The sequence below is a fragment of the Eubalaena glacialis genome, chromosome 3, assembly GCF_028564815.1.
Source record: "Eubalaena glacialis isolate mEubGla1 chromosome 3, mEubGla1.1.hap2.+ XY, whole genome shotgun sequence".
Classification (NCBI taxonomy): domain Eukaryota; kingdom Metazoa; phylum Chordata; class Mammalia; order Artiodactyla; family Balaenidae; genus Eubalaena; species Eubalaena glacialis.
Window position 1 is genome coordinate 188,836,528 of NC_083718.1, and position 27,422 is coordinate 188,863,949.

Genomic DNA, 27,422 nt, shown 5'->3' on the forward strand with positions numbered 1-27,422 from the left:
TGGGGTGATGGGAATCTGTAACAAACAGGATTGTATGGATGAAATGCAATAGGTTCTCATCTGGTGGTTGCTCAGTGAGAGCCACTGTTGAATGAACAGGTAGGCGTCCTGGAATACAGATGTTTGGAAAGGCTTTTATTTCTTCTGCTTGGCATCAGTCTTCTCTTTTGTCTCCCCACCCCTCATTAACATGGGCCCACATTTAGGAAACGGCTTCAGTTTGCTGCTGCTGCTGCTTCCCTACACCTTCAGAAGACCAGTGGACAACTCCCCTTACTCTCTGCCTGGCTTGTGGGCTTACACTGTTGTCTCTCCACTGGGGGCAACTGTGGTTTGCTTACTTGCAGATCTGCCTGCTCTTCAGTCCCCTGAGAAGCAGCAAGTCATTAACATAAAATTTTGTGCGGAAAACAGGGTAGAGCAGAGGAGCCATTTTCACAGTGGGGCTCATTTTAATACCTACAGTGTTTTCCAAACAGTTACGTAAGAGGACTGAGCAAGAGTCGCTTTTCAGAAGTCCTGGTGAGTTTCTGACTGTGATACACTAGTTAAAATTCACCAGAGGGAGTTAATTTTGAAAGCTCTCAGCCAGGGGTTAATGCAGAGTTATCTTTTAGCCATTTTTGCAGCATTGCCCCTCTCCCCTGGCTCCTCTCCTCTGCTGTAGACACAGGTCAGATCCAGCACTTGAGATGAGCCGCGTTGGGAGTTTCACATGCGCACGAGGGAGATAAGCGCCACCTTATTCTTTGGCCTCATCTACCCAGTACTCCTCTGTGTGCAATCCAATTTGATATTAAGAGTAATCTTTTTTGAGATAGGTAGGGCAGGTATTTTATGGCCAGTTTAAAAGATGAACAAACCGAGACAAGAATAAATTAAGTTTCGAGAATATAGCCTGTATTTGTCCATTCGTAGACCTTTGGGAAACACTAAAAATCTTGAAATGCAAACGCAGGCAGCAGGTGCCCATCATAGCCCCGATCCACACACTCTCCTCAACTCCATTCTTAGCCTTCACCCCATCCCTGAAGTTCCCCGACTGTTTACGTTTGTCAGTCTTGACCCTCCCACCCTGTTCAAGGATTTGGTGACACGTGGTTAGTTTTCCCATCTGTAAAATGGAGATTTTAGTAGCCCCTGCCTTGTAAGGTTATTGCGGTGCTTCAGTGAGTCAGTTCGCGTAGAGCCCTTAAGTGAGTGCCTGCCGTTGGAGCACTACTCAGTGCTGGCTGCTTTTATTGTTGAATAGGTGGTGTCTCCCTACCTTTCTCTCATCCTGACACGTAACAGTGAAGCTGCTTGCCCCAGGCCAGCCCGGGTCCACCCCTTGCCCCCCACCCCCGGTGGGAGACAGTGTCTGGGCAGCCAGTGAGGCCGTCATCGCCCATGGGCACAGGGCTTGGGAGGCTCTGAGCTGGGGCAGGCTCAGCAATAATGAGCGGAACTTTTGAACTTGTTACTTTATCATAAGAGAGAACGTTATCGCATTTTGACCCAATTATGTTTATCCCTATTACGTATCTCCCATTTCAAAAGTGGCTGTGTCTAAACAGCCATGTCAGAATTACTCTGTGGAACAGAGGAGCAGACCAGATCCTAGGACTCCTGCGTTTGAATCTCATATTCTTTCCATTCTACGGAAAATGAGAAATAGAGCTCTCCAGATTCTACTCAGACCCAAATTTAACAGCAAGTACTGTGTTCAGGTAACTCACTTTTTTTAAAGCCAAGAATTAAATGTTCTCTACCAGGAACTTATAGGTAGGTAACTTCTGATGGTGATATGAAGTTTCAGCTCAATAACAGAAAACTATAGCAATGTGTCTAAAAACTGGGGAGTAATTACGTAACATGATTATCACTACAATGGCAATCATAATACAGTGTATAAACGTATCAGATTAACATGTTGTGTACCTTGTAACACAATGTTGTATGTCAAAATATATTTCAATAGATAAAATCAAAATTGGAGCGCAATCACAGACTAAGTTGTAAAACAAAGCAAAGCACAGTCTCCTTGCCATTAATAAATCTGTGTGTATATTTGGGTCTCATCTGGCTATGAGGATTGAGAAATAGAAGAGGACTTGTCTTGTGCTCCCAAGAAACACACAGGTTGATTGAAAACAAAGAGCACCAGAGAAACCAGTGCCAACACCCGGAGAACCTCAGCTCGTGGATCTGAGAGTGGCCAGACGGCAAGCCTGTAGAGCGTAAGAAGCAGGGCTGCCTGGCACTTGGAGCAGTGACCCAGCCACAGCTCCTGCCTCGGAAATGAGCAGTCTTCTTTCTCCTGCACCCTTGGCATCTTAGCAGTCTAACGTCTGTACACCGTCAGGGACATAACAGCTAATGGACAGAGACATAATTCATGAGGCCTTGAATCTCAGCACTGGAAATGCTGAATTTCAGCTCAACTGCTAGAATGCTATTAAGAAACAGACCGCGTCTGTGAACTTTCGTTTAGAAGCTTCCAGTACCTGTCTGTTTGTGAGTCGATAGTGTTAATTATGAAATTAAAGTCTTAAAAAAACTTCAGAGTCTTCATTTGCAGAGAGATGAATGAATAGAGGGAACGGAGACTACAGCCTCAGTAACCTATTTAACATACTGACCTATTCTAATCATTGACCACTCTGAGTGGGTTGGCTTTGTTTCGATTTTAAAGGCTACTCTACATTTCTGGTAAACCACAAGGTAAAGGCTGGCCTCTGAGAAGCAGATGTTATGCCAGTTTTGAGGCCTTGTGGCTTTCCATAGAGAAATAACAGTACAGGCCACATGAAGCTTTTACTTCCTCTTTTTAAAAAAGTGGGGCCAGTGGTGCTTTGCACTTGATAGCATAGTCATTGATATACACTGACAGCAGTGGTCTGTGTTCACCATCAGATGTCAAATCCATATTTCTGGAAGTAGTTAGTTTGAAATGTCTATGAGACAAGTGTTCCCAATGGGCTTGGACCATAGAGTTAGCCTTAGAAATAGTAGTGAGAATCTTGGATGGTATTTAGAGCCATGGGAGCAGTGGAAATCATATTGGGAGGGAGTTTGGAGAGCAGAAAACCTAGAACAAAGCCTTGGGGGACTCAGAGGTTGAGGAGAGAATTAAGCCACCAGGTGATATGAGGAAAATCAGCAGAGTTTGGTGTCATGGAGCCAATAAGATCAACTTTGTTATCAAAGTTCAAAATGGACCCTTTGGCATTTAACAGTTTATTTCCACTGTGACCACCCTAGCCCAGGCTCTTGTCATCTCATGGTTTGTTTCATCTGTGTATCACAGACTTGGGAGCTCCAGCTGCCTAATGCTATAGGGAGGCAAGGTGGTATAAGATACAATTCCTGTCTTTTCAGAGCTCATAGACACTATGCGTACATGAGGCCTTTTACAAATAAATAAATGCGAAGTGAATGGGGATGGGGACGGTCAGGGAAGTCTCACTTTGGAGTGGGAGGGATTTGAGCTTGAGTTTGAGGTGAACTGGACGTAGGCTCTGGAGAGAAGTATTGAAGGTGCCCCAGAGTCGGACGTTCAGACAGAGGTGGGAGCACGGGCCAGTTGGCATTACTGGACACCTGTTTGGAAAGGTAGGCCAGGACAGGATCCTTGTGCCCCTTGAATGCAGGGCTAAGGGTTAAACACCACCCTGAAGAGGTCAAAGAGCTACTCTTAGGTAGGGCCTGGGGGCAAGATGGTGTAGGACTCCTGATGAAATCCGTGGTTTTGAAAAATTCCTCAGCAGAGGCTTGTAAATGGCTGGATGGGAGAGGTGGGTTAGTAGGCTAGCTAGTAGGAAAGAAGGGTAAGGGTTTGGCCTGGGACTACTGCTGGAATGAGTGGGAAAGGAAGGCACTGAAAGACCTTTCTTAGGAAGAATACTGAAGAGTTTATTTGATTTGGTGGGGCAGATGGAAAGGGCAGAGTTGCAGATCATGGGACCATGACTGAAATTGCTTACCTCTGTAGACGCGTAGCCCACTTCACCGAGACTGTGGCAGTAGTGCTGCAGGGCATGGATTTTGGAGCCCGGGTTTGAATTCTGCCTTTACTGCTGAGGAGTTGGGTGACCTTGGTCTGGTTACTTAACCCACGGTGCCTCAGCTTCCTTGTCGGTAAAATGGAGATAATAGCAGTACTTCCTTCTAGGTTGTGAGGACTTTGAGGCTCCTGGCATATAGTAGGTACCTATAACTATTTGTTGAATGGGTGCTGTTCAGAGGATTATAACAAGTGGAAGAATCAGGGTCTGAACTCAGTTTGCGGAACTCTCCCACATTACCCTGCTCCTCCAGATTCAGCCTTTCTCAGATGCTCCTTCACTGGGCCGGCCTCTCCCAGTGAACCTGCTGCGTGTCCTCACACACGCATGGCCCTGCCATTCCACCATCTGACTCACGCCAGAGCCCACCTCAGCTTTGTGTACGCTCTCCCTGTCTGATTACCACTTCCTATTCCCTGCCTCTGTCTTTGCTGGAGGGCCTGCCTTCCCACCCCTCCACACCTGCAAATGCTGTCTGCTCTTCGCCATCTGCCTCCGTGAAGGCTTTCTGAACAACAGTCCATCCCGCTTCTCGGCTCCCTTGCAGCACTGGTGAGCTGCCCTTCACTGCTTCCTGCTTGGCCGACCTAAGTCTCAGATTGTTCTGTAATCACCTCACACACATTTATCTTACCTGCTAAAAATGAATCCGTTTTAATAAAGGTCCATGGCTACCTTTTTTGTTGTTGTTATTTTTAAAATTCCTCCCAGTGTTAGGTGCTCACTAAATACTTAACTTCTTAAAGAGTAGATTAAGAAGCATTAATTCTGAAGGCTGAGGTTGAGCTCCGGTCATCCGCATCTCACACCTGGGCTCCCTCTCCAGCCTCTTTAACTGCATTGCAGCCAGTCTGTCCCTAATGCACGCCGAGGGCCACACTGCCACCAGAGCAGTCTCTGTGCCGTCTTTTCATGGAACGCTCTTGCTTACACTTCTCCGCTGGCCTTCAGCTAGGAGCAGAACTCTTCAGCCTGGCCTGGAAGGCTCTTTGCAACCTGCCCCTCTCCCCCCTCCTCTGTCTTACCTGCTGGGACTCCACTCCGCACACCCTGTCCTCCTCGAAGTTCCCAGGATGATCTGTGTGCCCTTCCTGGCTGAGCCCTCTGCCTGGAGCCCTGCTGGAGCCCACCTGGCAGCTCATGCTCCTCCTTGTCTCTCCCCTAAGACGGCAGCAGAGTTAAGTTGCTTCCTCCTCCTGACCCCACCTGCCGCCCTTTGTTCCTCTGCTGCTTTTCGCTGGGTCCCAGAGATTGAACTGTTTACCTGTTTGCCAGGCCTGGCCTGCTCCTTGAGGGCAGGGCAGTCTCGTTCCTCTCCACATCCCGGTGGAGATGCGGAGATGCGGAGATGCTCTGCACGCAGCCCGGAATGCCTGCTGAGCATATAAATGATACTTTTTTCAGGTAACGAGGGTCACTCTGCTTCAGACTAGAGCAGAGCTTGCTTCTTTCTTGTGCCTTGCCAGATTTTTCCTTTTGAACTATACGAATTATGTTGAAAACTGACAGTGATGAGTCATATCTTAGAAAGGGGTGAAATCTGAAAATGCAGAGCCTCCAGGAATGGAGTAGGAGGTTGCAGATCGGTCTTCCCGGCCAAGTCTGGCTCTTCACTGAAATCGCCCGGCTGGTCTCAACCGCGGGGAGTGGGAGGGACTCCCCTCCCGGTGGGCAGGTGATTTATTGGCTGGGAAGCTTCCGCGGTGATTTAGTTGTGAAACGGCGCCCTGCGAGGTGCCGGCTGAGGCCTGGGCCGGGCGGGAGCGGCCGCCCACAATCCCGGGCCGGAGGGACCTCGGGGGTCGTCGGGGCCAGCCCCCCCCCACCCCGCTTCGCAGCCCGGGGGCGGCGGGCGTGCGCTGCTGACTCTGCCCGCCCGGGGGGAGGCCCGGAGACGGAGCGGCCCGGGGAGGGCCCCAGCCCGGAGCCAGACCCGCGGGCGCCCTCTGCTCGCGCCCGCCGCGGCGGGGAGGAAGTTTCCGTACTCCGCCGCCCGGGTCGACTCCCGCTGTTCGGAAGGAGGAAACCGAGGTACCGGCGCCGGGGTCCCGCTCGGAGCCTCGGGGCGGGGGCGGGGGCCGGAGCCGGGCCGGCGGGCGGCGCGGCGATCCAGGCCGCCTTTTACAGCCGCCCGCGGCCGCGCTGGGCTCGGCGCGCCGCTCCGGCCTCCTCCCCCGGCGGCGGCGGCGGCGGCGGCCGCCCCAGCCCCGCGCCCCGCGCCGCGCGGCCCCGCGGCGGTCACACGCCGAGCCGCCCGGCCGCCTCCGCCCTGCGCTTTGTGGAGCCGGAGCCCGATCCCGAGCGCGAGCCGAGTGACAGGCGCGGCCTCCCGCCGCCCGGACCCTGAGTGCGGCCCGCGGCGGCCCCGCGTACCTGTGGCTGCCGGCGGTCGGCCGCGCGGGACCCGGCTTCGCGGGCCGAGGTGGGGGCCGGGGGTCGGCAGTGGCCCTGCTGCGGCGGGGAGGGGCTGCCCGGGAGGAGTGGGACAAAGTGAAAGTCCCCGGGCTGCCGAGGGAAGGGGGGCGGGGAGGGGCCGGGAAGGAGGAGGGGTGCTGGTGTTTGGGTGCCTGGTGCCCCCGGGCGGCTCTTGCGGCCGGCGTGGCGGGGCAGGCAGGACGGCCGGGGTTCGGGCCCGGTGGGCTGCCGCGGTGCTGCTGCCGTCCTGGTGAATTCCCCGGACTAACGAAAGGCCTTTGAAGCCTCCAGGGTGCCCTTCTGGAGAAAAGTCTCCAGCTTTGGTCCCGTTCCCCCCTTCTGCTCGGCACTTTGGGAAGCTTCGTTCTCAGGTGGGGACCAGTTGTGCTGTTTTATTGATGGAAGCACGGAGCGTATGTGTTGTTTATACCTCCGTGGACCGATGCAGAGACCGGAGGCAGCGAAGGCACAGACGGCTGCTTGCCTCAGACACGGGACGTCTTCCTCAGCCTGTCCGAGTGCGGGACTGGGGATCTGACGGAGGCTGGCTGGGCGGGGGTCCCGGCTGTGCTGCTGAAATATTCCCCCAGCCGTGTCGACGTTCCCTAGCTCGGACTTCTTTGGGGTTGTTATTCTGCTGATTGCAGAGATCTTTGCTGACATCCTGTGTTGTTTTTGGCTTTTACATCCCATTTGTTGTTTCTTTTTATCACAGAAACGCTTCGTTAAGGGGCTCAGGCAGTACGGCAAGAACTTCTTCAGAATTCGAAAGGAGCTGCTTCCCAATAAGGAAACAGTGAGTACAATTGGACTTTATGTAACTTGATTTTTTCCTCTTCGCTCCTGCTGCTTCTCCGCACTTGATCTTGTGAAATGGTTTCCTTTAACCCTGTGTTGTGCTGGCCTCTAGGATTCTATTCATTTTACTTCCTTCACTTTTAGTTTTAGCTCAGGATTCTAGATGGTAAAGTGACTGGTTATGCTTATCACCAAGAAAGTGGATTTCAGAACAGAAGAGTCTTTGGCAACAGAGGTTTGGCGGGGGTGGGGGGGGCGGGGAGTCTGGGGTGTTGGGGAGTTAACAACTAATTTTAAATACAGTGGCTGAAATAGAAAATGTCATTTATTGTTAGTTTGGATTTGGTTATTGACAAAAGTCATCAGCAAACAATAGAGCTACGAGGTTTGTAGCTCAATGTACTTTAAATTCTCTGGGGACTTTTAGTTTTTTAATGTTGCTATGTTTTGAAGAGTAGTTGTACCTAATTTTCCAGCCCTAAAAGTTTGCACTTTTTATTGGACAGATACACAAGGATCCCTGTAAGTTGCTTGAAATGAGGCTTTTAAAAATTCCTTTGATATTTCACAAAGCTGAGAATCAGGTCTGATGAGCGCTCTTTCTAAACTTGGGGTAGGCGGGTTTGCTAAGGAGGCTTGGAAGTGAAGTTATGTAAAGAGAATGCTAGCAGGAGATTCATTCAGTCTTACCTGAATGTGCCTGTGGTTTCCTACAGGTGGTATTGGAGGAGGGTGGGGAGAGTCCTCCTTGCGGCTAGGCCAAGGAATAGGGGAGAGGGGGGATGGAGTAGGCCAGCCACTTCCCAGTGCCTATGGCCCAAGTACTACAGAAGTGCACTTCAGGACTTGGGGATGGGAGGCGAATATTTAGACATTGAGTGCTGCTTCCCCCACCCCAGCTTTTGGGAGTGGATGGAGGAGAATATCCATGAAGAATACCCATGACAAAAGCTGGTGGGTTGGTTTGGGTTTTGGTTTTCTAATTGGGTATTGGGTATTGTTTATTGATTTCCTCTTATTCAATTTTGGTTCTTTTATTCAGGTTTTTTTTTTTTTTTTTTTTAAGCCAACTGTTTCTGGACACGTTTTCTGTACAGCACCTTATAAACAGACCTCGTAATAGGGGAGAAGCGTTCTGAGATTTCAAGTATAGCCTCGTATAAATTGGTGGTTTGCATTAATCAATCATAATTAGATTAAATTTTCAGTATTTATTATACATCTAAATATGCTGAGATGGGTCATTTTGAGGATAGTTGAAAAAAAAAGCTTGTTTATGGGCATTAAACTAAAATATGTTATCAGTCTATATAATCAAGTTACTTTTTGCTCTTTCCAGAACAGAGTGGTAAGAGGTATTTAATGTGGAGCAATGAAAGAAATACTTTTTACGTTTTCTGAGGATTTCAGTTATTTGAAGTAAAAACTAAAAAGGCTTTACTCTGTAGAGTATAGGAATTTTGGTTTGGCCCAATTGGAGTGAAAATGAGAGAGATTGAGTAGATTTGAGCTGATGTGAGGGGCCAGATTATAACCTCTCAACGCAATTTTCTCTCTCCCTGTGCTCTGCTAAAAGTTGCAAACCATGAAGAATTTGATACAAGATATCCCTCTATAATTATTTTATATTTCTCTTTTAAAAAGTAAACTTAATAGCAAGATTAAGCATTGAATCTAAAATCTGGTGTCTAACATTTGGAAGTGCCAGACACTTTGCATTTTATCTCCCCTGTGAAAAGGGATCTGAATAACCTTTAGCCTAGGGAATGGTCTTCTCGTCTGTTTTTCCCCTTGCTCTTGGTTGTCGCTTATTCTTATTGATGATGTCTGACTCAGTAGTAGCCTCTTTTTTTGCCACACAGAAGTTCTCAGTACAGCAACCTTTTGAGCAGGTTCTCTGGTCTTTTCCAGGCGCCTCTTTCCTGAGACGCTTCCCCATCACTTCTCTGCAGTCCCTGTTTCCCAGTCATGTGGCTCCGATCCTCCCATCTCCTCTGGCACCCAGCAGTCTTCCTGTTTCCAGCCTCTTCCTCAGGGCACAGTCATTGGAGCTAATGGGAGAGTTGTTTGCAGCACTGGAGAATTTATTAGGGCTGAACATTGTCTAACTATTCCTAGTGTCCTGCTGTCTTTTGCATGGAATTGGAGGAGGTTGGTAGTAGGATAAATCTTAAGTATTCTAGTCAGCTGGGAGCGGCACTCATATTTTCCTTAGTTATCAACATGGCCAGGCTAATCATTCACAAGTCATACAGAGGGGAGGGCAAAGGTTATTTTTCATTTTTGTTGCAGAAGATGAGAAAATTTGAAGGTACCAGTGTTCTTGGTTCAAAACTTCCTAGGTAGAAATCTTCATATGGTCATGCCTTTTAAAAATACATACATATATATATATATATATATATATATATATATGTGTGTGTGTGTGTGTGTGTGTATATGTGTATATATATATATACATATATATATATATACACAGACATATATATATATAGCAAATCCCGCTAACCTAGATACTTTCCATATTGTCTTCTATTTACCGGAATTATTAACTCATTTCTTTGCTATTCTCAACCAACTTGAAACTTCAGAAGGGTGTCAGCATCCAAAAGAACAAGCCTGATTGGGCATGGGCGCGGGGTCAGCAGACCTGTGTTCTATTCTTGGCCTTACCAGTAACTATAGTACTTGATGATCTCTTTTAACTGGGCAGTCTTCTTTGAGCTGTTCATTGGGAAGTTCAGGTCAAATCCTGACAAGGTCTAGGAAATTATTTTCTCTAAAATGGTGTGTCTTTGCATGAGAATTTTATAGGTGTTAGAATCTTTATAAAATGTTTGTACATCTTTGGCTGTCGCTGTGCCTGAGACCAAAGTGATGGTTCTTCTCTCCTCTGCCACTTACCTGCCATAGGGCCTTAAGCGGATTAGTCAGCCTCCTGTCCTTTAATGTCTGACTCTGTACAATGAGGTGATCCTTCTACCCCTTAGAATTTTCTTTTAATTTTTAAATTTAATTTTATTTTTTTTATTGGAGTATAATTCTTTACAATGTTGTGTTTAGTTTCTGTTGTAGAACAGAGTGAATCAGCTACATGTATACACATATGCCCTCCCACTTGGGTCTCCCTCCCCCCGCCCAGAATTGTTTTGAGAATTTAAATGAGATACCCTCTATATAAAGAGTGCATAAAAACACTTGAAAATGATTGTTCTTCTTATCTACCCCAAATACTATGTAAAGTAGCTAAATGCTATGAAAAGTACAGAATTATATTCTGCTTGTAAACATATTGAACCTATATAAAAAGAAATTACCTGTTTTTCATTAATCTGTCTTGCAGAAAACCCATTTAATTGAAAAACAGAGTGGGTGGAGGGCACTGCCTAGTCTAAAAGATGGAATTCCTCTGTCTTGAAGCTTTGTTGAGGAGACTTCCACGCTTACCAGGCCACTCGGGGCCGATGCACATTCAGAGCTTCCTGGTAGGCACGGACGTGGACAGCTCTCCCAGCTCTTTTGGTTTCTGCTGTTTATTACTCAGGAGCTAAATCTGGCTTTTCTCTGAACACTGCTGCCTACTGAAGTGGGAATAGTGGCTGTGATTGTGGAAAACCAACTGTTTATAGAGGTTTAGTTGAGTGGGTATTACATGTTAACCTCATGTTACCCAAGAGAATAACGTCAAGTCAGATAGTTTAGTATCACAGTCATGCAAATATCCTGTAGTTGATTATCTTTCTCCCTGTTCTCCCTTCCTCTAGAACTATTTGCCTCCCGCAATATGCTTATAAGGTGTATAATTAGTAGTAAAATACGGTAAAGAATTTTTGCTAAGCATCTCAGGTTCCCCTTGGCTGTATGCTTCTTCTCTCTCAAGACACTCTTTGGCCTAAACCACATCAGAATCTTGGGTATTAGTACATTTGTATAACTCACGGTGAGTGCCCGGTAGCTGAGCTTCTGAGAAAATGATGGGGAACGAGGCTTCTTGGGTTCTGCTTTAAGCACTGCCGCGTAATCTTTGGCTTGATGAATCACATGACCTTTGATGCTAAGGTAATGCCTGAAAAAACAGGAGACCTAATAGTGTTGAATCTTAATTACCAGGAGGGGAATCCATGTTACAAATAACACAAAATCATAGGTGTTCCGAAAATAATTTTTCATTTGATTTTTACACATTGTAGTTTTCTTCAAAAACATTGAGATGATTACTCAGGTGACAGTGACATATAGTATCTTCTTTCATGCTGAGAACATCCCTTTGTGGTTTGAACCAAGGACTTTTCTGTGTCTGACACTGGGGTGGTTGTCCCTTGAATCCTGGCTGGCCGTTGTGTAAAGCTCTGTCTGCTGGTGCTTGGACACATTCAGCCAGCATTGCATCGTAGACAGGGAGCACTTACTTCGTGACCTGTCTCAGCGGCAACTAACCTTAGTGAGAAGACAATTTGACCCACCCCGACTTGACAGGGAGAAGAGGTGCCCCTAGAGGATTATCAGCCCCTGGATGGAGCAGGGGAACAGGCACACACTCTTGACCATCTTTCTCATCTCTTAGTTTTATTTTTGAATACCTAGCCCAACAGAGATGAAGCTCGTGTTATTTGTAAACCCAGTTACTGGTGCATTAATATTTACTATGCCAGAAATCCATTTTCAGAGCTAGTTAAACATGCCATATGGTTCAATTTTAGAAAATTTTGTATACCACTGAGCGCTGTAATGGTGGGATGTCTATAAAGAGAAGCAAGGTGCCACCCGTGCCCCGCAGGGAGCTGGCATTGCAGCAGGGAAGATGAGCCATTTGCAGGCCTGCCATGTTTGGCAGTTTGTGCTTAGGGCCCTGGTAGAAGTCCGGGTCCCACAGAGTGAGCACAGAGCCTGGGGGTTTCTGGAAGGCTAATTGGAGGATGTGGTGTTTGAACTGAGCTTCGAAGGAAGGAAGGATACAGGCCATGGTTGGGAGGGTGGAAGAAAAGCGACTTTCCAGCTGTAGGAAATATCACGAGCAAAGGCCTGGAGACAGGAAATTGCAAAACGTGCCCGGCAAGTCCACGAGTGCGGTCGGAGAGAAGGCTGCACGAGCTGATGCAGTGAGATTTAGGCCAAGCTTATGGCTTGGAGGTAGACTTGGGGGGACCTTGCACTGTCTCCGAAGAGTGCGTTTGGGGACCCATTGAAGTCTTTTGAGAAGAGAGGTGAGAGCATGGGAGGTGAGCATTCTTGAGCAGCGCCAGCGAGAGGGAGACCAGAGAGGAGGTTCTTAATAACTCAGTCTATAGCAGGACAGAAAGTGGGGATCGCAAGTGATTTGTGGGAATGGAAGTCTTTTTTTCTTGACTTTCTCTATTGAAAACGTGTCACTATTTTTTTGTTTGTTTGTTTTTGTTTTTTTGAATGGGACCAAGGGGCAGCTGTTTTTGATGTTTTGAGCTTTTTTAACCTTGGGTGATAGGATGAAAAGTATTGGAGATTTAAAATTTTGAGAAATAACATGAAAATCAACCACCTTTCTCAGCCACATTTCTGGGAACGAATTCTTTTAAGTATATGCGTAACTACTGAATGTTAGTTGTTCGTTTCTTCAGGCAAAATATCTTTTGCAGAGAGCATGTTCCCCCATCAAAGAATAACCACTATTGAGAAGGGGCTTTAAGACCGAGTAATCAGGGACTTCCCTGGTGGCGCGGTGGTTAAGAATCCGATTGCCTGCCAGTGTAGGGGACACGGGTTCAAGCTCTGGGCCAGGAAGATCCCACATGCCGCGGAGCAACTAAGCCCGTGCGCCACAACTACTGAGCCTGCACTCTAGAGCCCACGAGCCACAACTACTGAGCCCACGTGCCACAACTACTGAAGCCTGTGCGCCTAGAGCCCGTGCTCCGCAACAAGAGAAACCACCACAACGAGAAGCCCGCGCACCGCAACGAAGAGTAGCCCCCGCTCGCCGCAACCAGAGAAAGCCCATGCGCGACAACGAAGACCCAATGAATAATAAAATAAATATTCCCATTTTCAGAGCTAGTTAAACATGCCATATGGTTCAATTTTAGAAAACTTTGTATACCACTGAGCACTGTAATGGTGGGATGTCTATAAGGAGAAGCAAGGTGCCACCTGTGCCCCACAGGGAGCTGGCATTGCAGCAGGGAAGATGAGCCATTTGCAGGCCTGCCATGTTTGCCAGTCAAAAAAAAAACTAAATAAATTTTTAAAAATACTTAAAAAATAAGAGACTGAGTAATTGGGATTCTGTTAATAGTAAGAGGTTAGAAATGACTCTAGCATTTAATACTAGCGTTCAGCATGAAGCTTTATTTAACTTCAGGTTATAACCTTAGATAAACAAACTTTCTAGCCTCATTAATGCTTAATCTCATGTTACATAACAAAGTGTGGACTTCCTGAATCGGTTGATACTATTGAGGACACAAATGTGCTACAGCCACATAACATAATTGATTGTAAGCTGGAGACCTCCACTGCAAATGCTGTGTATCATCACCGCTCTCAGTGTGGTCCTCAGACCAGCATTATCGTCATCACCTGGAGCTTGTTAAAATTGCAGCCTCTCAGCCTCCTGTCCATTTCTATTGAAGCAGAATCTGCATTTTAATAAGCTCCCCAGGTGATTGGAATGCAGAGTAAAGTTCAGGAAGCCCTGCTGTTTACAATGATGAAGACTTGCAGATTCTTAATCCTATATGTCACATTCATTCTTAAAATAATGTGGTTTTCATTCTGTTAAAGCTGTAAATTGTTTCACTGTTAAATAGGGCTTGATTTGCTTTTCAAACGGTTACAGAGTATTTCAAACATATAGAAAAGTATCTGGGCTTATTTTCATGATCAATAATAGAATTTCCCAATATGGCTTCCCTCTTGCCGTCTTCCATTTTGTCCTAGAAACACAATTGTAACTCATGTCATACTTCCTTTTGTTTTTTTTGGCCGCACCATGCAGCTTGTGGGATCTTAGTTCCCCGACCAGGGATCGAACCCGGGCCAACGGCAGTGAAAGCGTGGAAGCCTAACCACTGGACTGCCAGGGAATTCCCGATGTCTCACTTAATATAAAAACTGTTTTCCTCTTTATCTTTTGACATGCAGCCATAATATGTGAGTTAGGCTAGCCTAGACCCTACTGAAGTTTCTAATAGAAACCTTTTTCATTTGAAGGATGAACTTCGCTTATTAATATGAAGTTTGCATATTTAATACTACAGTGTTTTTAAGTGTTTCTTTCACTGGAACCCCTATACATGAAGAAGAAATGTAAATATTTTGAGAGGTTGGCAAGAAGTGGGTACAAGGACTGACATGTGCCATACCTCTTCCCTTAATAACTTGTCCTGGGGTAGGTGCAGGTAGAGTTGGGATTTTCCACTCAAGGCAGAAGTGATTACCCACAGAAACAGGCCCTGCATTTTGGCAGCAAGTACTGTGATCCTATAGTTCTTCCCATTAAAATGGAGCAGAGCCTTGAATCTATTCATTCTGAGAGTCTAAACTATGGATATTTGACTGGGCAGTGGTCCAGTTTTGACTAGGGTAATCTGAGAGAGAGGGTGGCTGATTCCCTTGTGTAAGTAAAGCAGTTAAGAAATTTGCACGTGAGAAACTTTTTTGCTGCTGATGTTGGGGGAAAAGGGAGGTCTTTAAAAATTAGATGACTTTTAAACTTTTATTTATCTATTTTTAAAGAGTAATTATTTTTAACTTTTTTGGAATCAATTTTATGTGGCATCAGGTTAAACAAATTATGTTGAAACTTCCAGAGAGTTAGATGACTTTTTAAACCAAGGGCCTTGGATATTTGCTCTCCTCAGTGTAAACATCTTAGGCCTGTCCTTGGTCTTATCCTACGTATTAGGACTGGTAGGAATGGCATGAGTGTGCTTTGATTACATGCGATGTATTACTTGTAGAACCTGCACTCAAATGAAAAACACCTTGGACTTCAGTGTTATTGAACACAGTGCTGCTTGTAAGGATCAGTTATTTATTTGCTGTTGGCATTTGCTAACCTATATTTCTTATGATTTGGCTGGATCTTCGTTACCTGGTGACTTTTAAGATGGAGACATTTATGACTTTTAAGCCTAAATAGACTCACTCATTTTATTAGCTAGTAGAAGCAAATGGAAGGTTTGAAATGGTCTTTAAGAAGACTTACAAGTTGTGATTATAGTCAGTGTGTTTATTTACTTGGAGCTCATATTTTATATCGTAAGTAGATTTTTTTTTTAGCCTTAATGAGATCTGTGAACCCATCCTAACTTTGAAAATCCAGTTTGCTGATGTTTAAAAAAAATAAATCTAGTCTGTTAAAAACTGACATGAAAAATAAGTTTCAAAATGTATCTGAAGTCATAATTCTTAAATAATTGGTTCATTTTAATCTTACTTGAACTTATGCCCTTGAGTAATAGTTAGGAAAAATTAAGAATAAAAATTAATTGTATTGTTTTGAAACATGAAGCAAAGCATTCACCTCGGTCTCATTCACAGCTGCTCACCCGTGGTGGGAAGGACACCCCGCCCCATGAAAAATGTTTTCTGTTGTGTGTAATTTGAAAGCCATTCATTGTATTATGGAAATAGGAAAGGCAAGCCAGAGAAACCTGTCTTGGGACACCAGAATTCCATTAAGCTCAGTTTTCTTTTTGAGATGTTTAATTTTTAAATTAAGTTTCAATGTTAACGGCCTTTGTTATTTTTTCCACTTGGGAGATATTATTCTTCTGTTCAGATCCTTCTTCTTCTTTTTTTTTTTTTTTTTTTTTTTAAACATCTTTATTGAAGTATAGTTGCTTTACAATGGTGTGTTAGCTTCTGCATTATAACAAGTGAATCAGTTATACATATACATATGTTCCCATATCTCTTCCCTCTTGCATCTCCCTCCCTCCCACCCTCCCTATCCCACCCCTCTAGGTGGTCACAAAGCACCGAGCTGATCTCCCTGTGCTATGCGAGCTGATCTCCCTGTGCTATGCGGCTGCTTCCCGCTAGCTATCTATTTTACATTTGGTAGTGTATATATGTCCATGACACTCTCTCACCCTGTCACATCTCACCCCTCCCCCTCCCCACAGATCCTTCTTCTGAATCCTCTAAATTGTGGCATCATAATTCCCAGGAATTGGCCTTTGAGGTGACCAAACCGTCCTCGCAGTGTTTGGGGAGAACTGTTTAGGGGAACCTTTGGTACCCAAGGTCTGTGCTCTGGGGTATCTGGGGTGCGTGAAAGGGCGCTCACCCTCCTGCAGCTCACAGTCTAGTGAAGGGGCGGGCGGCTTTGTGTTCTTCCCTGGAAGGTGCCTGAGTTGCAGTCACTGAGGCTATCCTGAGCTCAGGTGTAGGGGTCCTGCTTGGGGTGCGCGTCTGTGAAAGCCACGCGAGCCTCTTTCTCTGTGGACTGGTGGCCATTACACAAAGAGCCCAACTTCTCACAGCGGAATTGTGATTTGTTCTGCCCTTGAAAAATTAATATTTTGTTTCAGTCTTGGACTGCAGACTCTGCTTCCCTTTTTCTTTGATGCATTTCTGTTCTGCACATTTACATGCATCTGTGTATGTATATGGAATACATATATGAGGTTCTGGGCAGGAACCTTATTTTAATACCTCTTTATATCACCTTTAGTGCCCTATAATAGGCCCTGACTTAATATTTGTTAAAAATGAAGTGTGTGTATTCACACATGTGTGAATGATGGGATAGAAATACATTGTGTGTGTATATATGTCTTAAAAGATTAAAACTCAACGTTTTAAAGGACCAGTTGAAACCCGGCCATCCCAGGCCTTACACCATGTAGTGGACAGGAATCCTTGTTAACTCGTGTCCCCAGATAGTAAGGCTGTGACTCGGGGTTCACTGTGCACGTTGGACTTTCCGGTTCTGTTCATCACGGGCAGTAAATCAGCTCTACTGTTTGCACAGCAGTTCTGTTTTCTAGATTATTTATAAGATTGAAACCCATTGTTTATTTTTCTCAGCAGGTTTATTGAGCGAGTCAAGAATAAAATATTGTCTTAAGCAGTAGAGTAAGCCATTAGCCAATTGCAGCCTCAAAATGGTCACTAGAGTGTGTGCGTGTGTGTGTGTGCGCGTGTGTGTGTGTGTCTGCTGGAGGTGAGAGCCAAGTGAGGTGGGGGAGGTTCAGTGTTGCCAGACCTTTGCAGCTTTGCAAGGTTCCTGTGACTCTTTATGGATTTTTTTTTTCCTTTTAGTCAGTTAGTGAGTCACCATCATATGCTATTTTATTATCTTGAAAACAGTCTGGAATTTTTATTCTGTGTCTTTGCTGTATGAGCGAAACACCACTGGGGATGTTCTGAACAATATTAAGCTAAAGTTTTTCCTATAATGTTTGATTATGTGTTTTCAGCTGAGCCGTTGTCTTTTTGTTCCCATGTGCAGGAGTTGGATTTTTCTTGAGTTTGGCAAGAAATGGTGACTTTCATGTGTTTGATTATTTTAGAGGGCTGGAAACAGCATAGAAACACCAAATGTTTCATTGGAAACACCAAATGCCTCTGGGATTTGGTGATTATTGATTTAGGCACACGCCTCCTAAGATCAGAACCTGGTTCATTTTCCCACAAATGCTCTGCTTGGGAAATGTGTTAATGAGGTACATTGAATGAGTCAGAGGTTTGCGGCTTTAAGTTGCCGAGGGAGGTGTTTAAGTTTGGGAGGGAGAATCTGGATTTGTGGAATAACTGAGTTCAGAAGGAAATCGGCCCAGTGAATCTGTATACATGGCCAGCAGCAGAGTAAAGCAAGCAGCAAGTGAACTGGGTAAACTCTGTACACATTCTGCAGAGAGTGGGATGAAAAGCAAGACAAAGCTTTTTTTGGGGGGTGTGGGTGGCGCACAGCGTGGCTTGTGGGATCTTAGTTCCCTATCAGGTGACTCAGGAGAAAAGTCCATGTATTTCTCTGTACCATATTACGTCTACCAGACGTTTAGGCAGAATAATACAGTAAAAGGACAGAATGCTTCTTATATAGTCATCTTGTACTCATGTTAAAATGTGCAAGTTTAAAATTAAGAATATGCATTTGTCCAGTATATTTGTCTTAGACTCAGACTAAAGCATACTGTTTTCTTTTGTACTGTATTCTGTTCTAATCACTAATTCCCCAAATGCTAAAGTGTCTGTGAATGCTCAACATTGTTATACAATTGTTTTGGAAATCAGTGACTTCTGATATCTAGGCGGCGAGAACGTAAACAGTTTGTGGTTTATTCCTCATATACCAGCTGATCAGCCAGCACTGCCAGTTCACTGCGTATCCGGAGAAGGGGAGGGTTGGGCCTCCGCTCCCTTGGGGTTGCTCCCGCTGTTTCGTTACCGCGGTGTGAGTTGGCGTGAACCCAAGTGCTAACCTGTGCGGTGTGGACCGTGAGTGGGGCCTCCTGGAAGATGTGCGATCAGGGCTGGAAGCTGTTTGAAGGATAGGTTTTTTAAATGTTAAAACTTGTTTGAAATGTCTTGCCAGAGAAAGTTCTTGAAGTATCCTTGTCTATTGAGGAATTTTCGAAATACCTGAGTCCCTCTGCAGCATCCGTACAGAATGTGCTCTGCTGCTTCTGAGAACCTGGTAACAGTGAACCCATTAAATGTGACCTGGTGGTTTTGGACAGTGGCATTGTTTGAAATGCCCTCCTTTTACTGAGCCGGCGTTGGAATCACTTCACCTTCTGTAGGTCGTCCTGGTAGAGAGAATTGTTGCTGCGACCCTCCCTCTCAGAGGGCTCTCAGATAGGTCAGGGTAGGTGGCACGTTCCCTGCCTGGGCTTCTGGCTCCAGGCTGTGCAAGCCCACGTCCGCCCCGCACCTTGGGTGGGTCAGCTTGGGGAGCAGAGGGGCTGCCCCCTCCTCCCCCAGCCCCTCCCCCTCTTCACCTGGCTCCTCCCCCGGGCCACTCCCTCTCCTCCCTGGGCCCCTCCTTCTCACCCCGCAGGCAGGTACAGGAGCTCATTGCATGGCATGCTTCCTAGAGTAACAAAGTCACACTGCAGGCTTTGTTTGTTCTGTCGAGTTTAGCACGTCTTGAGGTTAGCATCTTTACCCCAGGTCTCATTTCCCACAATGAGAAGGTGTTAACGTTAGGATTTAGTAAAGGACGTTAGCCGGTACAGCAGTGCATATTCAGACTAACCATCAGTGAGGCCATTTGAACACCCAGAGTGGACTTAAGCACTTAAATCTTACTGAGCAGAGATTTCCAGTAACAAACCACAGCATAATCATGCATGAAACAGTAGGCTTCTCTCTTGTGGGAAAGACCATTAGCTTTAGTCACAGCCCCAGACCCTCCCCAGGAACCTGTTGGCGCTGATCATCTTGGCGCCAAACCTGCGCCTCAAGCCCATTCCTACACGTTTTGGTAAACTACGGCTGGAGATCAGATAGCAGTCCTTTAGCAGACAAATAAATGCCTTTATCTGTCTGCTGCTTTTGTTCCAACCAGTGGTTGAATGTAAAGCTGGAGTTCTCCTCCCCTCCCTCCAGGGAAAAAAGCCTGGAAAGGGGCTGTTCACGCATTAAACTGCTGGCCCTGGATTTTAAGGTGAACCATTGCTCTGATGCATGCTGTCCGTTCTCCAGGTTGGACTTGCTGCCTTTCACTGAGCCTTTCTCGTCCCCAGACCCCTTCCTCCTCCTTCCAGGTTGGTAGGGAGAGCACCCCAGCAGTGTGGTTCATGGTGAGTGCACCCTGACCAAAGGGTGGCAGCCTCACCTGTTGTAATAAACTAATCCAGTCTGAGTAGGAAGTCTAGCATTTCGTTCTGTTTACCGGTGCTGCGTAACAAGAGGGCAAGGTCACAAGGTCTGTCACTCAGCTTCACAACCGCTGTCTTAGATAAACACAGATCCTTAGGTATCAGGTTGACCATTTCCTGTTCTCAGGTGCTGTACTCCCTCTGCTGGTTTGGTGATGCTTCTTTAAGAAATTTATGTGGCTCCTTGCTGAAGATGACATGGTCTCTTTCCCCAGGCCTTCAACTGTGTATGTTGCACGAGGAAAACTAGAGAACTTCCTCTGGCTGTGGGAAAATTATTTCAGTTCTTAGGCAGGGATGGCCAGGAATAGATGTGATAGAAATTCCTCTACCTCATATCCCACCCCTAAAATATTACCGGACCGTGTAACTTGTTTGGGGTGCCCCAGACCGAGCGTTTCTCAGTTTGACTTTCTGTTCACTTCTTGTTTTCTTTCACTGCCCACCCCCCTGCCCTCAGCCCAGCCCCCCGCACTCGCAGCGGGAGTCATCTTATAGCACACGTAACCTTTAAGCCAGAAAGAAAGTGCATTGCTTATAACAGAACAAATCTCTTTTCTGCTTTTATTTTGAAGTCCTCCGTGTTGTTTAATGTGGAGGATATTCGTGCTGAAAGCCTGTTCCAAGCAGGCATTCGTACATCCCAGAGGAACTTTTGATTTATTTCCTTAACTCTGCCCTCCTTTCTCTGTGGTTCAGAAACCTTTAATGATCTGTGAAGCTCTGAGACTTCAGTGCAAAACAGTAGTTGGTTTAAGAACCCCTCCCACTATATAAAAGGACTGCCGGTTTCCACATGCTGGGTTTTTGACTCCCTGAAAGGCTGACCTCTCACAAATTTTGGTTCTACAGCCTGGTATCCTGGGTTGGGGCCTTGATAATGCTTTTGTGAAATATTTTTTCCTCCTTCTCTCCCTCTTTGAAAGGTTGTAATGAAAATTCTGGGCTCTTGGCCAGCCTGTGGGATGCGATACAGTAGAAATGTTTCTGGAGCCCTTGGTTACAGCTCAGCTTTGATTAGGGTTACTTCCCGTAAGCTTAATTTTGTCCCTCCCCCCGCCTCCCTTTTTTTTATGGCTAAGAAGGTTAACTTAGCCAAGGTTAAGCATTTTATTGCGCAAGCTGCTGCAGCCTTAGCGTCACCATGCCAGGCTTTTGTGGCAGAAAGAGACAAGGGGGAAACAACTTTTTCCCTCCATGTTTGCGTTTCTTCCTCCCAAGACTGCCTTCTCCTTTTACGCCTGCTTTCACATAAGCAAGCTCTGTTTCTTCTACTCAGGGTGTTCCAGGAAACCATCGTTCAACTTGTCTTGGGATTTTGTTAAGCTGAAAATCATGGTAGACCTCCCTCTTCGGGGTTTCTGGCAGGTGGAGGGAGGAGGCTCCCAGAGCAGCAGTCAGCAGCGACGCTCCTTTGATCTTCCTTGTGTTTCTCCATTTCAGAAGAAAGACGTGGTTGCAGCTTTAGTACTCCTGTGACTTTGGATTTATAGCTCTTGTCATCCTCACAAACGAGAACACTTTACAGACATTATTTCATGGTTCCCCCACGCCCGCGGGGACGCCAGCGATGTTGCACAGGGAGGAAACTGAGGTGCACCAACCCCGGGGGGGCCTTGCAGGCAGGGAGCGGGCTTGAGCCACGGGCAGAGCCTCTGTGGTGTGGGTGCTTGTCTTTGGGGCCATGTTTGCTTTTTATAGGAGGAAAGGGAGATTTTATTATCATCGAGATGCTTTTTTCACGGTAGGATTCCTTGGCCAACCTGTAGTGATGAAGCGTGGGGACGTGTGATCCCTTTGTGTCTGGCCTCTCGGGTGCGCTGGCGCGGGGCACCGCGATAGAAATGCTCTTTGATCGCTGCCCCAGAATCTGCCCAGTCTCTTTCTCTTGGGGAAAAAGTGGCCCTGCTTCCTTCTGGGTTAGGTCCTGGGAGCCTGTCATGAGTTTTGTCACGGCCAGCCCAGCTTCGTCTTTTCTAGCTTCTGCGCTGAGCGTGTACAAGTCATTGGACAGAGCTGGCTGCAGTGCGAGCCCGTGCCACGCTCACTCTGGTCTCCCCCAGACTGCAGACAGCGCTGTCCAGACTTGAACCCTCAGGATCATGAGCTCTCCACTGACTTAACAGTTCTGACCAGTGTTGCGCTTGCCCCATTTTGATGAAGTCAGTTTTTGAGGCTTTGGTTTTTGTGTTTAAATCTCTCTGGAGATAGTAGAGGGCTGTGTCGGGCATTTGTGGTTCTTTTCATTCCTCCTCCCACACACTCCTGTGAACTCATTCTTGCTAGAGCTGAAAATCTGGCCTAATGTTACACATGTAAACAGTACCTCTTAGATTTTTTAAAGAATCTATTTGGACTGAGTGGAATAGAAGTCTCAAACTGTTCTAATTATTCCCAGCTCTTCCTCTTCTCTCTCACACACACACACATGCAGACACACAGACATATTTATATATGTGATACTGCAGTCTTAAAAAGTTTCGGTTATTCTGTGCACAGTTCTTTTAAAACCTGTCAGTTTGAATTGATTTCAAACTTAAAAAGAAAAGTTGCAAGGATAATATAAAAAATTCGCACATATCCTTTACCCAGATTCCCCAAATGTTAACATTTTATTACATTGCTTTCAACTCTCCCTTTTAAAACCTATGTAGGTTTTTTTTTTTCCCCCCTGAACTGTTTGAGGGTAAGTTGCAGACCTGTTGCCCCTTTCTCCCTGAAAAATGCCCTATAGCACCCTCAGGATTTGGTGAAAGCTATATTATTGCCTACTTCTCTTTAAAAAATACTTACCTGGTTGGCTCAGCCAGAACCCTACTGCAGCAGTAAAAATCTTAATACGTGTAAGTTTATGCTTCGTAAGTGTGTTTTTAGTCATTTTTCCCCCTGAAAACACAGGAGAAAATTAGAATCACTGGTAATTCATCGCCAAGAGATGACTGCTAGTTAACATTTTAGTCCATATTCTTCAGACTGTTTCTAGGCATAACGTATCAGTAAATATTTTAAATAGAGTAGCCTCATTCTGTTCTGTAACCTTTTTAAACTTAACTGTGATCTTTTACATTAGATGTATATCTATATCATCGTTTTGACGGTTATATTTTTATTTTATTATTATTATTTTTTTTGGCTACACCATGCGGCTCACAGATCTTAGTTCCCCAACCAGGGGTCAAACTCGTGCCCCTTGCAGTGGAAGCGTGGAGTCCTAACCACTGGACCACCAGGGAATTCCCTGATGGTTGTATTTTTTAAAGATACCATAATTTTATTAACCAATTTCTAATTTTGAACATTTATTTCCAGTTTCTAGCTTTTTTGTTTTTCTTTATTTTTCCCCACTGTTAACAGTTTTTTTCCTTGATGCTTAATTTTGGGGTCTGGTCCATTTAATCTCCTTAAAATACATTCCTAGTGTATCTTAAGTGTGAAGGCTGTTTATTTCAAACACTATTTATATTTTTAAGGTCTTTAACACATAGTGCCAAATTGTCCTCCAGAGAGATTGAATTAGTTTATTACGCTTCTGCCAGGTTCCCACAAGCTCTTGGCCCTCGGCTGTTGTTCTTTTCAGTGTTTTATCCTACAACTCTTCTTGTTCTGGGAAAGCTTTATGCTACTTGGAACAACCCTTCCCCGAAACAAAACAAAAATAAAAACAAAACCGAAAATCTGACATGTGCTCAGTGGCAGATTTATCCAGAAGCAGATGAACGGTACAGGGACCTGGGGCGTCTCCTCTCCCCGGCACTGGCAATATTTTGGTGTCTGATTAGAGCTGATTGGCATCCTTGAGGAGAGTGAGGTGAGTGAGGGTCATGCCGTAGGGGCAGGCGCTCTGAACCTGCCGTGTGGCCTCTGCTAGAGCAGCCCTTCCTCCCAGCCTCACAGCACCAGCCTGTTGCCGTCCAACTTGCCCTGAGTAACTGAGTGAATTGTTAACCCTGGTTTTTTTGTTTTGTTTTGTTTTGGTTTGGTTTGGGTTTTTTTGGCTGCCTTGGGTCTGCATTGCTGCGCGCGGGCTTTCTCTAGTTGCAGCGAGCGGGGGCTACTCTTCGTTGCGGTGCACGGGCTTCTCATTGCGGTGGCTTCTCTTCTCACGGAGCACGGGCTCTAGGGCGTGTGGGCTTCAGTAGTGACGTTGCGGGCTCAGAAGTTGTGGCGCATGGGCTTAGTTTCTCTGCGGCACGTGGGTTCTTCCCGGACCAGGGCTCGAACCCGTGTCCCCTGCACTGGCAGGCGGATTCTTAACCACTGCGCCACCAGGGAAGTCCCCGCCACCCCCCCACCCCACCCCCAGTTTGTTTTAACTGTGATGTTGGGTTATCTGTGGACTCTTCCTCCTTCCCTTCTCACTCCCACTCCTGTTAATCAAGGGTTGCTTGTTTTCATGATTAGTGAACTGTAGCCTAATCCACAGTTCCTGTAGAGAGAGGGAGCTCAGTACTAGTCATCTCAGGCCAGAATCTCTGGGACTCTCTGCATAATGGGTCAGGCTTTGATTTTTCTCATCTCCTTAAATCTGAGTTTAAAGGCCTATCTTGTTCATGGAAATATGATTGTGTAAAGATTAAGACTGGTAAATGGATTTAAAGTGTTAAATACATGTATTTAAAGTAATTTTACTAGAATACTTACTAAAGAAAGTGATGTTTTTAAAGGGAAATAACAAAGGTAACAGCAGATATCAGTGAAATATGAGAAAAAAATGAGATGATCTTTGAAAATAACAATAAAATAGACAAAGCAAGACTGATCATGAAAAAAAGAGAGAAGGCACAAGTAAACAATATTAGATAAAGGAGCCAGTGCAGATAGCCAGATAGAATTTTTAAAACACAACAACAAAAAACAGGACTACTGTAAAAATTTTATGATAGGAAATTTTAGAAGGGAGACCAAAAGAGAATTATCAAAACTGACTCAAGATAGAAACTTTGAACAGATTAATAATCATTAAAGAAATGGAATCAGTGGCTTAAGCACCCCTCTCCCAGCACCAGCCCTAGACAGTTTTACAGATGAATTTTACCAAGTATTTAATTAACAAATAAATCTTATATAAACTTTTTCATAGACTAGGAAGAGAAGGAAAGCTCTCCAACTTATTTTAAAAGGTCAGTTTACCCTTGATATCAAAACCGTATAAGGATAATCTAAAAACGGAAATTGTGGTCCCTGCCCGCCTGCCCCCGCACCCCTAGAGGTGCCCAGGAGGGCAGGCGATGGAGCCAGGCCCCTCACCTCCGCTCTTTCCTGATGACACACTCGTCCTGCTGGAGACCTGGATGCCCCCCTCGCCCTGGAGTGGCCACCGGCCTGAGTAGTTGAAGTGACGATGGACAACTGGCGCCCTGTCTGTGAGCACTGATGCCTCTTTGGCCTCTGCGCCTCCGAAGCAGTCCTTCTCCAGACTCCCTTTCCTGGAAGAGGGCACTGGCGATACTGGCATGGGCATTGCTGAAAGTGAGAGCCTGTGCCCACCCTGACGGCCCTCCCCTCCCTCCCCCTCCTGCGATGGAAGGACCCATAGGGTAGACACTTTGAGGCAGGCAGGAGGCTCTGCTTAAAATGTATTTATTTATTTGTGAGTAAACGTTGGTGTCAAAAAACAAAAAAATAAATAATAAAAAAGGAAAGAGAAATTGTAGGCGAGTTTCTTACTTCACGAACAGAAACAGAAAATGTTCTAAGTGAAATATTACCAATCGGAACAGAGCAGTGTAAAAAAAAAGTACTACGTGGTGACCAAGCAGGTCTTATCCCAGGAATGCAAGGATAGTTGCACATCAGTGTTCCAGTCACCTACTGCTGCGTGACGTACCACCCCGAACTTGGTGGTAGAAAACAGCCATTGTACTATGTTCGTGGAGCCCATGGTTCGGCAGTTCTGGATGGGGCACCACGAGGCTGATGTGTCTTTGCTCGGCGGTTTCTGAGCCTTCAGCTGGGAAGACACGAATGGCTGGGGGTGACACCAACAGCTGTGATCTTCTTTACTCACACATCTGGCTCCAGGCTGTGATGACAGGGTCGTGTCTGAGGCTGGACTCGGTGGGCACCGTCAGCAGGAGTACCTGTGCCGCTACATTTGGCTTGGGCTTCTCGCAGCGTGCTGGCTGGCTCTTCAGGAAAGCTAAGCAGAAGCTACATGGCCCTCTCTGACATAGCTTTAGACGTCGTGTCATCATTTCTACCACATTGTATTGGTTACAAACAAGTTACTGAGTCCAGCTCAGATTCAAAGGAAGGGAAATCAGACTATCTTTTGATGGAGTAGTGACAAAGTCATATTAAAAAAGAGTGGGTGGAAGGATCATACACCATGATCAAGTGGGGTTTATCCCAGGAATGCAAGGATTCCTCAGTATACACAAATCAATCACCCTATTAACAAATTGAAGGATAAAAACCATATGATAATCTCAATACATGCAGAAAAAGCTTTTGACAGAATTCAGCACCCATTTATGGTAAAAACTCTCCAGAAAGTAGGCATGGAGGGAACCTACCTCAACATAATAAAGGCCATATATGACAAACCCACAGCCAACATCGTTCTCAATGGTGAAAAACCGAAACCATTTCCTCTAAGATCAGGAACAAGACAAGGTTGCCCATTCTCACCACTATTATTCAACGTGGTGTTGGAAGTTTTAGCCACAGCAGTCAGGGAAGAAAAAGAGATAAGAGGAATCCACATCGGAAAAGAAAGAAGTAAAACTGTCACTGTTTGCAGATGACATGATACTATACATAGAGAATCCTAAAGATGCTACCAGAAAACTACGAGAGCTAATCAGTGAATTTGGTAGAGTAGCAGGATACAAAATTAATGCACAGAAATCTCTTGCATTCCTATACACTAATGATGAAAAATCTGAAAGAGAAATTAAGGAAATACTCCCATATACCACTGCAACAAAAAGAATAAGATACCTAGGAATAAACCTACCTAAGGAGACAAAAGTCCTGTATGCAGAAAACTATAAGACACTGATGAAAGAAACTAAAGGTGATACCAACAGATGGAGAGATATACCATGTTCTTGGATTGGAAGAATCAACATTGTGAAAATGACTATACTACCCAAAGCAATCTACAGATTCAATGCAATCCCTATCAAACTACCAATGGCGTTTTTCACAGAACTAGAACAAAAAATTGCACAATTTGTATGGAAACACAAAAGACCCCGAATAGCCAAAACAATCTTGAGAAAGAAAAACGGAGCTGGAGGAATTAGGCTCCCAGACTTCAGACTATCCTACAAAGCTACAGTAATCAAGACAGTATGATACTGGCACAAAAACAGAAATATAGATCAGTGGAACAGGATAGAAAGCCCAG

At 45.5% G+C, this 27,422-nt stretch overlaps 1 protein-coding gene across 8 annotated transcripts in view; it reads left to right on the forward strand.

Moving 5' to 3' along the window:
- The window catches only part of RERE (arginine-glutamic acid dipeptide repeats), a 419,070-nt gene that overhangs the window by 350,890 nt on the left and 40,758 nt on the right, over nt 1-27,422 (forward strand). For all 8 annotated transcript variants that reach the window (XM_061185024.1, XM_061185027.1, XM_061185028.1 and 5 more), the window contains one exon: nt 7,177-7,257. In XM_061185024.1, coding sequence (XP_061041007.1) covers nt 7,177-7,257 — 81 coding nt within the window. The remainder of the gene's footprint in view (nt 1-7,176; nt 7,258-27,422) is intronic.